Source organism: Helicoverpa armigera, chromosome 23 (genome assembly GCF_030705265.1).
Source record: "Helicoverpa armigera isolate CAAS_96S chromosome 23, ASM3070526v1, whole genome shotgun sequence".
NCBI classification, from domain to species: domain Eukaryota; kingdom Metazoa; phylum Arthropoda; class Insecta; order Lepidoptera; family Noctuidae; genus Helicoverpa; species Helicoverpa armigera.
The window spans coordinates 9,766,980-9,779,493 of NC_087142.1; the positions used below are offsets into that span (position 1 = coordinate 9,766,980).

Below are 12,514 nucleotides of genomic sequence, written 5' to 3' on the forward strand. Positions count from 1 at the left end.
GCCTTTGTCACTTTGTCATAACTAACTAATAGTTATTTGTTATACAAGAGTGCAAAGTTGCTTTTTAACCGCGGGCTCAATTTTGATGACCGAGCAAGCGAAGGATTCTAAAATTGAGACACGAGCGTAGCGAGTGTTTCAATAATTAGAATCCTGAACGATAGCGAGGGAATCAAAAGAGCACAAGGTGAAAAATCTTTGCACTCGAGTGCAACACGTAACTTTTCATCCCACCTCATCGAGGAAATTACTAAATGCAAAAAAACAAAATGGCGCGCACATACGAGTATCAAATTATAAAGAAGTACCTATTAAAGTTCATTTATTTGAAAACTCAGTTTAAAAATGAAACGAGGTTGAAAAACTATGTAAAAACAAAAATAAAAATTACTTAATTAATTGAATAATTAATTTAAGCAGTATTCTATTTGTTTAATAGGTATGTATTTGTTTGAAAAGTCTTATCAAGATTGTCACAAATGGAGTATTGCACACGATGTTCTAAATTCAAATCACTTTGCCGCTCTAGAGGATAAAAACGGCTTTTGCGCTCAGATATCAAAGGGTAAAACTACTCTTTCCGAGATGGTGGGATGAAAATAAATATGTGTCATATTTAGATAAGAGGTGAATACTAATTTCGCACACTTTTCCACTCGCAACTAAATATACATGGAAACCCAGAAACTTAAGTAGGCATTCTTATGTTTACATTCATCAAAATAGAGGTGTTAGTAAGTCTTTCATAAGACAGTCGAGTAGAGTAAGCAAACAAACTTGAAACAAAAGAAACTCAACACAGAATCGTTTCGCTGTAATTTGCAATTTTCAAATTGCGCGCCATTCATCAGACACCCCTAACCCCTTGCCACTTCCCACCCCAATGTTTCGCGCGCAGCCTCAATGACAGCTGAGAACGAATCAAATAAGATTCTTATTTGTCAAAAACATACGCCTTAGCTTGGAAATTGACCTTTCTAGGACGAAAAAACATCTCAATCAGTGTAATATGCAAATTGGTGGTTTTAATTAACATAAACATCAACCTACCCCTTACTTGTTTCAGTGATTTTATTGTTTTCTGCTTGTTGTTATCAAAAAAAGATAAATATAACCTGCAAGTTTTGGAATTTTATTAATTTTAATGGTTTTGTTTTACATATTTATTTGAATAATTAGATAATGTTATAAAACACAAAAGAAAAAGTACTAAATCGATTCCGGATGCACTAGACTTGCATTAATCTAGACCGGACATCATCAATTTGACGTAACGTGTACATAACAATAACAATGTTGACGTGAATTACCCATGCGCGGACCGCCATAAACCGGTCGATAATCAATTGCCTGAAGAGCACAGGATATCTAGATTCAGGTCTTGTCTCTGTCGAACTACCCCTTCCTAGTGCCCCTACCCTTGGGCGTGCATCTCGCGGCCCGGCCGGCTCTATTGATTTGAGTGCAGTTTGGCGAGCGGGTCATTCTACCCGGCACTCCAATGCAGGGCAGTTTCAAGATCCAGCTCATCAACATGGGAACTCGGGCGGCGGCATGTGAGTATTAGCCCTGATTAGCGCTTTACATTCAATTCAGTGAACGCCTTGCATGGAAATTAACGCGTTTGTTTTTCAGAGCTGTATGAGGGGCGTCGTTGAGTAGTGCTTTATATGTGTCCAAATGCAGGGACCACAGGATACCATGCAGTATTCGGTTTCGGACTCTGAGCTGAGCTTGAAAGGTGAGCTCGTACAAGCGAGCTATTCATTTTGTGGCACTTTTTGTTCCGGCACGTTAGCTTGCCTTGCCCCCTCAACTGTTAGGGTTGCCATCTGTGTCTCTTAGTCTTTGTCATATAATAATTATCTATAATTTTAGTGACTTTCCAAACCTGCAATTTACTTAAACTCGCTTTCTCTGAAGCTACTCGGAGAAGCTGTGCGCTAGTGAACTATTTTAGTATTGCCATTGCAGTTGTAGGTTTTTATATGTTTTTCACAGTTGTGTTAGTAATAGTATTTCTAATTACCATTATTTAAATCTATATAATTCAATTAAATTATTTCTAGAGCTTCCTTTATAATTAAATTCTAATTATTAAAAAAAAAATAATTAAATATTAATGGGTGGGGCTTGCGAATAATTAGAGTAAGTAATTAAATAAGTGCATACTATTATTACAGCTTCCTGATAAAAACCTGAATTCTTTCACTGAACAGTTCTGAAAAAATTGCTCGCAGCAGAACTTAATATTTTTTTTTGCTCATCCAGTTGCAACTTTTTAATATTTTTAATACAAATATTGGCTACTATATTGTTTTTCTGTTGATGATATCAAATGCAAATTTCAATTAAATTGTTAAAACTTTGCATCGGGTAAAAACTTCAATTGAGCGACCATCTCGGAATGGATCACTTTCTTGCACTGTGTTGAATATTAAAGATGAATAATGACCAGATTAATTAGGTCATACTTTTTAATATTTCCTCTCAATATGCATGCAATTAGAAATAAAATTTTATATTTATAGTAATTTTATTTTTAGGTGCTAGGGTAATTTCCATATAGCAAGACATAATACTTCAAGATGGTAACCCTGTCCCTTCTAGGTTTCATGTGTGCATTTCCTAGGTATTTGGTGTTGGTATCTCCGCTCTGCCCAGTTGTATCCTAGAATGTTCTCTATACAATGCGTGTTTAGTTCTACAGAGACAAGTATCCTGCTGTTGTTTCAATGTTATATGTATTCTTGATTCTGTTAATTTCTGGTCAAACTGTATTCTGTTGGGTTAGAGTAGTGGGATAATATCTTTGAAAATGGGCCCTAGATATATGGCTTACAAAATGGCGGGCGGGTGGAAACAAAATGGCGGATGGTTACGCAACGTGGCACATCCGGCTTTGTTCCGGAAAATTCGGGCCACGCCCATGACGCAGTCGAGAAGTACGCATGCGCGCAGGTAAGCAGTCCGCCATTTTGTGATACCCCTGGATGGCCTCAGACTCCGCTCAGCCTTTGTGTAAGCAAGACGTGTTACCTGCCGTGGGACATCATGAACTGAGGAGCAGTCAGCATCCATTGCAGCCGTAGCTGGGATTCTGCCTAGGTACTTATTAACTTCATTGAGCTTCAACTCTTCTTGTTCAATTATGATATTTTTTGATATTTAACTAAAATTTATTAAATGCAGTTTGACCTTTTAATTAATTTAGCAGAATCAGGTTCCCTGTTTGTGTGGCTCACCTTTCTGAAATGTTGGCTTAACCAGTATGTCTGTCCGTACCATCCCGCTGCTTATCCTAATGTGGCGGCTTTGTCTATCATACCTTTCATATTAATATATATACTCTATTTATCTGATCTTACCCTTCTGTGTATGTCTATGTATGTAAATGTTCTAAATGTGTGTATTTGTTCTCTATGTACTGTGCCTATAAAAATATTTTCTCTAAACTTATTTTTAATTTTTCTGACTTGGAATTTAACGGTAATCGACTAAAATTGTATTAAATTAATCCTATCCTTTGTTAATTATTACCTCGTATTATTTTTATTTATTATGTAATAAAAAAATCGGATTTAATATAATGTAACTTTTTCAAATTAAATTAAAATATTATTTTTTGTACTTTGTAAACTAAATTTTCAAGTTAAGATTTTCCTACTTATAATTTATTAAAATGCTTACAAAGACTGAATTGTCTTCAATCCATTTGCTGACTTTCTCAAATTATTTTTTTGCCTAAAATATATAACAATACAATGTGTAACATGATAAGCCCAAATTCCTTTGTCACTTTCGTGGGAATACTGGAATTTTTCCGAATTTTCTTCCATTCAGCAGAGTTACTAAAATTGAGCCTTATGCTCAAGAGAATGAGGTTCATTTTCTAACAAAGTAATATTGAACCAGTCTTATTCCCTTATTTGGAGTTATCTATTGTTACACATTATATTCTTGATTGTGTGTCTGTCGTAGAATTTGTTTCTAAACTGTTAGACTAGTTTGATGTTTGTTTTAGTTATATGTACTAGCGTTTTATTTTTAAAATGTAGTCAATGTACTTTATGGTAGATTGTATGGATATTTGCATGATGTATCTTTGTTTAGTCAATGAATATATTAATAAACAATATGTATTCAATGCTTTTTTATTTATGGTTACCTGTACTATGAAAATGTGTTATTTGCCTATTTTATGGCAAGCTCTATTTTTGAATTATGTGATGATTACCACTCCAAAACTATTTAAAAATTATAATAAAAACTATGTCATTATTGTTTAGCAAAAATTTAAACATAATTCAAGCAATTAAAAATCCTATAATCGAACAAAGGAAAAAACAGAAAATTCTTTTTTGAACATTCCAAAAATCTAAATCGGTATTGGCTAAAAAACCAAAAACCAAAATTTAAATCAAATCCGGAAAATGAAGAAAATCGATAAAAAAATCTATTTAAAGGAGCAAAAATGGAAGGTTCTGGCACATTGGCACAAGGCGCGGGACGCATGCGCGGCCTCCCCGCTCCCCTTACAGCATCCCCCTTGGTACTTGGGTCGCCGATCGATTGACCCGGCTGCTGCACATGCGTCCCGCGTCCTTAAAATCCGTGCCAAGCCAAGATGGCGGCCCGGCCGGAGCCTGAGGCCACGCCCAGGACGCGTCGAGGGTCACGCATGCGCCCCGCGCACCTACTTAAATGTGCCATACTCCGATTATTATTACAACTTCATTTGAAATTGGAAACCATTTTTGATATCAGCTAGTTCAATGGTTAATTTCTAGTTCTTTAATAATCATCAATGACTTACCTATTGAAGAAGATATTGAAGAGAATCCGGTTCTTGGTTTCATTTCGAACTCAACGCTTTTTCGTTTGACATTTTGGTAAGAAACACGCATGCGTCTTTTCTTCGCGCGATATTTAAGAAGATCTCTTTAACGTTTTCCTTTGTACTGACTTAAGGTTTGTTTAAAACACAATCACTTAATAACATTTTGATCAAGCACAATATTCTTTTAAATGGAAGAAACCTGTCAATAAACTTTCTCACTAGTCACTATGTTTCGACGATGCTGCGTTTGAGCATGACATTATACTACCTACTTTATATTTTTTTGTATGATTTCCGTTTGCTATTCTACACACATTATTCTCTTAGTAGGTTACTTTAATATTTTGAGGGTAGTCAGATATTTGGAGCGTTGCCGTCGACAAGGTGGCGGATCATCGTAACGTAATACTCGCGGAGTTTGAAATAAGTTCAAACATTTTAATCTGGTAGCAATTCTGGAGAGATTTTTGATGATGACTAATTAAACAATATATTGGCACGATTAAAAACAAGTAATATGAACACATTTGAGATGGCTAAATATTTACCAAAATAATAATAAGGGTTGATATATTTGCGATTGCCCCTCGCCATTAGGGTGACTTTATATACGAATTCTTCAAACATTGTTTTTATGTAGGTACTAGGTGTTAAATAAGATCAGACATAGGGGCACTTAATTCATTGGATCCTTTGAGGGTTGCATTTTGGAATTAAATGTTGAAGGGCGCCTAGCCCCAATCATCCTTTGTACTTGATTTTAAGCCATATAGTCTCATATACGGTTAGTTATTTTGACTGGTCTTTCGTTTCAGACTGAATTATTTGATTTTAAACTCACGATAAAATGGTTCTTGAGAAGTTTTCTGTTTAATAGTCCATCCGTGTTAAACTGAATTGCTTAACGGAATAACTCATGAACGTGACAACTGCTAAGCCGATATAGTATAGTCCAGATTTGGAGTCTGAACGTGAGCTCTAAAATAAGGATGAACGTGTTCAGCAGTTAGGAGCAATAGGAACCTACATATTTACTTATGTTTTAGACGTAAACAGTAATGACATAGCAACCTTCCTTTCTAAGAATATATCAAGCATCTAAAGCATCTTCGCTAGCCACTTCTCATACAATATAACAGGATACATATAAAGAGCCGTGTCATACAGTTACAGCAAAAATCCGCAGCCTTTACGACGCCCAGCTGCGGCTGCAACACAACATTCAGCCCTTACCACTCGGCACTGACATTGCCAACACCGTCAAGTACTTCTCACAGACCCTTCTCAGTAAGTACATCTACATTTTGGAATACTAGGTCTTTAGGGAGATCACCATTTGGGGATACAGCATGCAGTCTTTCCATGATATAGAATTGGTCTCTCACAAATAATACTTTTGTTACAAAACGAATGTTGAATAAGCCTGATTAATCAGTACCCTAACTGTTCTGCCATTATCAGATGAAAGAAGTCTTTGACTTAGCAGTTGCATGTTATTTAGCCTTCCACTAATTCATCTAGAAAACCCCAGTAACTAGTCACGCCTATTAGCTATCGATTTTTGGAAAACATATACTGATGTTTCCAAAATTTCTGTAGGCGTCCTCAAAGATGTCCCACGGTCACCACTTGAGATGTTGCGGGATGCTGACAATGATAGCGAGAGAATGGGTCTGTACCCCAACCTGGACTATAAGAGCCTGTTCAACGCGCTCTCAGGGCTCGTCGACTCCACACCACATCTGCAGTATGGGACATTACGTAAGTTCTTCTTCTGGTGAAGTTGTAAAGCCTAACATGGGTAACAATGACTGCAATTGATAAGCGTTAGCTTTACGTGCTCGGCACGGGACTTTGTGACCTTTGTGCAATAATTAATAATGTTATAAATTGTCAGGTGGCTTTAAGAAAACTGACAAGTAGTTCGGTCAGTAAACTAATTTCACGATGAGAAGTTCCATGAATATTTTTATAGAAGCTGTTATATAGTGCCAAAGTTTTCATGCAGGATATTTGTGAAGGTTGTCAAACCATAATGTTTGCCTAAAAATAAAAATATACTTACGAGAAAGAGTAGAAAAAGTTATAGACTCTTCAATTATCATCGTGACCTGATAAAATTCAAATTACAATTACAACTTCACCTCCAGCATTCGGGCAAGCCATCCTCCAATGCCTGGGCTGCCTACTCCCGTTCTTGGAGTACGACATGATCGACAACCTGCCGTTCCTGGTGGCGTACTGTGTCGCCATGTTCCCGGTGGCGCTGCATCAGGAGATACTCCACCTGCTGTCCTATTACATCTTGCCGTTTACCATCAGTGAGTATTCTTCTTCCTTTGATATGGGAGAGCAAAAGAAGATAAGATTATTGGGGAAAATAGGGCTTCTTTATCAGATTATACGTAGTAGTAGACACTGTGGGTCATAAAGTTCTTTAAAATCGTTTTACTCAGATCATAATCTTTAAACTTACGTTGCTCTCTGAAGTTACTCGCCTGAAACCCATTTTTTCATGTAATAGATCGAAATACAAAAGCAGTGTCATTTAAAATGAGATTTTATTTACTAAGTACAAAACAGTAGATAATATTCCGTCTTGCTTCAGCACGCAAATACGCGGGTATGGAGGAAGAGAGCCAGGCCTCGCAGTCAGTCGCCGCTATCATCATGATGGTGTTCCAGCACTCAAGCAATCCAGGTATGTGCCCTTCATGAAACCTTTATGGGTCAATAGGTCGTGCCAAACTTAATGGCGGCTGGGCAACATAGCACCATTCGCTGCGCAGGAACTAGTTTAAGTTGGGTTTTAGAGTTTTATGTGTATGCGCCATTAAGTTTGGCGTGAACTATATCAAACGTTACATTATGAATTCCTTCAGTGTAACTAGACGTGAAAAGCACATCATCATCATCTCATCACAGCACCAACGCAACCCCTCGGTTTTGTAAGCGTGTGTACGCTCGTATACGCGTGACATTTACATTTGTCGTGCGTATACGCGGGTACAAGCGCTATGCTATGCGACGAATCAGCCTGTCACGCATCGAAACGACCAGAAATCTCTGAAACGAAAAGCAAATGGCGTCCGTACAAGTTAGCGCAAGACTATCGTTAGATGGCGCTACCTACTAGTTTAGTCGCATTGAAACAGCTTTCTGCGCTCAAAAGTGACATAATACTACTGCATTGCACAATTTTTCCAGTAACGCCACCTAGCTGACAGAAGAGAAAACTACGCAATTCTGTAATATGTAAATCTACCACTAGATGGCGCTACAAGTTTTTCATTTTGCATATAGCGCCACCTAGTGCCATAAAGAGTACATTTTAAGTGTCTGGTATAAGAGTGGCGATCACGTTCAATAGATGGCAGCACTTTAGAGGCACTGTCGCATTGCGGCAGTGTTTCTCTAGTGGCGCCGTCTGGCGGTGACAAGCGCGGTCGTAAAAATGATTTATGAGTTTGTTCACCCTTCAGGAACTTAGCCGTTTGGGTCAATTGTGTTGTACCTACCTTTGTTGAGAACATAATTTCACTTGTTGGCTTAGTTGAGTGACAATGGTAAATTATTCAATTCATGTTTATAGGTTTTGTGAATTTATAATTTGAAATTGAAAAGTTTTCCTTGTCTAATTTTGGAATTTGTCTTGATTCTTTGATTTGTCGTGTACCTTCATAAGTGTTAAGTATACTTCAGTATTTTAATTTTTTATTTACATTATTTTAAACTGATATACTTAGTGTAAACTTGAATAACATTCATTTATTCTGATGCATGTCAATTTAAACCATCATTGTAAATAAGCATGACTTCATACCTTTACTTTAAGCTATCAAGTCCAAAACCAACATTACTACAAATAGGTAATCTGGTTATCTCCCAGCACACCACTGCCAGCTCCTAGAATGCCTGATGTCAATGAAGCAGTCAGTAGTCAAAGACATACTATGTGTCATCGCTTACGGCACATGGGGGGCACGGCTGTCAGCCGCCAAGTTGCTGTTCTACTACTGGCCGCCTTTTGATGCCAAGCTCTTTGATCGGAAGGGGTTGCTGTGCAAGTTTTCTAGTAAGTATCATTTTGTGAAGGAAAGAAGAAGAAATGAAATGAAATCGACCGAAATGAAATGAAACGAAACAAACTCAAGGGTCATAGTCTCTTTTAAAGTCCAAACATATTATAAATCAAAAAATATTTTGTGTGTGTGTGTCACCATGTAGCAGGATAGATGCATTTTGCAGAAGTGTGCCTTTATTAAATCAATGTTGAGTGATTTGCCTTTAACTTTAATGAGATCGGGATGAGCTCACTGTCTCTACGTACTGAGCAAAATAATACTGAGTTCAGCGCCTTTTTACATTGACTGAAGTTAGTAGCATTAAAGATTTGAATCTTTGGGCCGTTAAAGAATATTGCTTGTCAACTAAACCTTGCAACGATTGCCGGTAATAGGGGAGCTCTTCTTTTGTCTCTGTAACGCTCCTGAAGTGAGTTCTCAATAATCTGCAATTTGCAGATGACCTGGTCCCGTTCCTCTGCCAGCGCGACATGTGCCCCAACGCTGGTAGTGCTGAAGCAGCCAAGGTGTGCTACGACCACTGCATCAGCGTGACCTTCGCGTCTGACAGTCCACCGCCGCTGTACCTCTGCATTGAATGCGCTAATGAGATACACAGGTGTGGGATTATCAAGTTTGCTAATTAAAGTTATCAACAAATAAAGTACCTTTTTGGGATTTTCATCCTATTGAAACCTACATTATTATTAGTAAAGGTTTCCTGTGTAAAAAGATTTTCACCCCCAGATTACAATCCCCGCTCTTTGCTATCGAAAATACATTTACACACATAACACACTGGTTAAATAACTTTACACACTTGTGTCATTTCATATTACCCTTGTGATTACAAATTACATATTACACTTTTATTACATTCTACCCTTTTTTTCATAAAATTACACACTAATGTCATTACATAACACATTTATGCCAATATCACAAGTTTTATTGAAATTCCAGAGAGCACCCGAATCAGCGCTTCTTCGACATTCTTCACCCACAACAGCAGGTGTCCATGGTTTGTGAGAACAAGGTAATGAGAAAACTTGTTCTAAAAATGTATTCTTTTCATAAAGAGTTTTTTAAGTAAGTTATTTTATTTCAGAACTGCCGGTCTACAGATAAGGCCGCATATTCGATATGCTTTTCCAACGAATGCGCGAGTTACAATGGGAACCATCCTATCAGGTAGATTTTATATTAAATGTATTAAAGTATTCTATATATTGTACTAACATCAAAACCAAATGTCCAAATCTTCGCGTGTAGCAACCAGTTTTCCCAACCAAGTAAAGAGTTCATCGTAGGTTTTGGGGGCTTTTTGACTCCCAAAAAGTGCTGTTTTGCAGCCAAATCTGACTGACCCACCATCTTGGAAAGAGTATTCTTACCCTTTGATATCTGAGCGCAAAAGGCGTTTTTATCCTCTAGAGCGGCAAAGTGATTTGAATTTAGAACATCGTGTGCAATACTCCATTTGTGACAATCTTGATAAGACTTTTCAAACAAATACATATTCAACAAATAAAATACTGCTTAAAATAATTATTCAATTAATTAAGTAATTTTTATCATTGTTTTTACGTAGATTTTTGACCTCGTTTAATTTAAAACTGAGTTTTCAAATAAATGAACTTTAATAGGTACTTCTTTTTAATTTGATACTCATATGTGCGCGCCATTTTGTTTTTAAATTTCCTCGATGAGGTGGGATGAAAAGTTACGAGTGCAAGATTTTCAGTGCTCTTTTGATTCCCTCGCTATCGCTCAGGATTCTAATTATTGATTTTAGAATCCTTCGCTTGCTCGGTCATCAAATTGAGCCCGCGGTTAAAAAGCAACTTTGCACTCTTGTATAACAAATAACTATTGAGTTTTTTTGTTTTGGGGTTGGTTTCCAGTCTTATTGAATGCATATTGGAGGTTAAATAACGATATTCTGCCACTAGATACTGCCAGCAGTGCCATGGAAACCGGCACAACAGCCGACGAGGTGGTGACCACGTGGTTCATACTCGCCTGCCGCTCGCCTGGCAGATGGACAGCGACATGCAGACCAACCTCGTCGAGGCCATCATCAGGTACTGTCACACTGATGCTGCACTGGCACCAGCTAATGCCAGCAGTGCCATGGCAATCGACCCAACGAACCTACGGTCAAAGGAATCCAGGTTGTCTAGGATGACCCGCAAATGTCTATTTGGAATGAAGTTCTTATAAAATTCGGACACCAAACATATGTTGATGACTGAATTTATCTCTTTTTTCCACAGCCTCCTGAAAGAAGCCAAGCCCATCAATATGGAAGACCCTGACAGTTCCACCGAGCAGTTGAAGCCTCCACTCAGCGTTGATTTGCCAGACCCCATCTCAGTTGAAGACCGACAGCTTTTGGGCAGGTTAGTTGCATCATCCGATTTACTTGAAGGAAAGGCAGAAGTGACCCTTCATTTAGCATTATAGTTGTTTCTTGCGGTGGGACTCTAGTCCCTTGGAAACTACTATGTAGTATAGTTAAAATGGAATGGAAAATATACCCTATGTCACCCTGTGATAGTGTATCTTCGCTATAGGGAAAGAATTGAGTATTGAGTACTAATTTTTCAAATTAATTTAGTATTTTCATAACCTCATCATCCTCCGAGCCTTTTTCCCAAACTACGTTGGGGTCGGCTTCCAGTCTAACCGGATGTAGCTGAGTACCGGTGCTTTACAAGGAGCGACTGCCCTATCTGACCCCCTCAACCCAGTTACCCGGGCAACTCAATACCCCTTGGTTAGACTGGTGTCAGACTTACTGGCTTCTGACTACCCGTAACGACTGCCAAGGATGTTCAATGACAGCCGGGACCTACAATTTAACGTGCCATCCGAAACACAGTCATTGGCGTCTAAGATATACTTAGAAAGTATATACAAACTTAGAAAAGTTGCATTGGTACTTGCCTGACCTGGAATCGAACCCGCGCCCTCATACTCGAGAGGTTGGTTCTTTGCCCACTAGGCCACCACGACTTTTTTGACTTATTTTCATAACCTTTAGGGTACAAATAAGCAAGAGGAAGTAAGCATGAGAATACATTGCCAACTGCCGTTGAAAATGATGATAAATCGAATTGTGCTTTCGTTTAAGGTATGGTGTGTGGTTGATGGTCGGGCTGTGTACTCCCAACCCTGACACTCCTGACGAGATCCTGGGACGTCTGCTGTCCGTGCTGTTCCACTGGTTCCATGTCACATCCTTCTCTTATACAGGTAAGACTGAAGTTTGACAATACTATCATGTTTCCTTTTTTAAGTTTCGTTAATCTTTTCCTTTTAGCCATCCTAACTTTATATAGTTGGAAGTGCCCTCATGATTTATTGAGTATTTTTACAATTTTGCCGGATGCCTCTTGCCTCATGCCGGGTCATTCACACAATCCGTCTGGACAAAATACCGGACAAAACTGGATCGACTGCATTATTGTTTCTCGCTATGCCGCACGATATCTGAGCGCGAAGGAACGTCCAGTGTCCACCTTGGTAGTCGTCTGTACCCCTAAATATACAGCTGCACAAGAAGATTTGAACGTATCCGTTATGTGAATACATCTATCCATGTGTT

The 12,514-nt window shown here is 38.2% G+C and overlaps 1 protein-coding gene across 1 annotated transcript in view; it reads left to right on the plus strand.

Moving 5' to 3' along the window:
- Positions 1-1,244: 1,244 nt before the first annotated feature.
- The window catches only part of LOC110379012 (protein unc-79 homolog), a 56,013-nt gene continuing 44,743 nt past the window's right edge, over positions 1,245-12,514 (plus strand). The window contains exons 1-13 of the mRNA XM_064040956.1: positions 1,245-1,556; positions 1,636-1,741; positions 6,008-6,127; positions 6,440-6,601; positions 6,991-7,161; positions 7,449-7,541; positions 8,730-8,915; positions 9,364-9,523; positions 9,868-9,940; positions 10,013-10,095; positions 10,857-10,988; positions 11,181-11,306; positions 12,041-12,162. Of these exons, the coding sequence (XP_063897026.1) occupies positions 1,681-1,741; positions 6,008-6,127; positions 6,440-6,601; positions 6,991-7,161; positions 7,449-7,541; positions 8,730-8,915; positions 9,364-9,523; positions 9,868-9,940; positions 10,013-10,095; positions 10,857-10,988; positions 11,181-11,306; positions 12,041-12,162 (1,489 nt within the window). The 5' untranslated portion in view covers positions 1,245-1,556; positions 1,636-1,680. The remainder of the gene's footprint in view (positions 1,557-1,635; positions 1,742-6,007; positions 6,128-6,439; positions 6,602-6,990; positions 7,162-7,448; positions 7,542-8,729; positions 8,916-9,363; positions 9,524-9,867; positions 9,941-10,012; positions 10,096-10,856; positions 10,989-11,180; positions 11,307-12,040; positions 12,163-12,514) is intronic.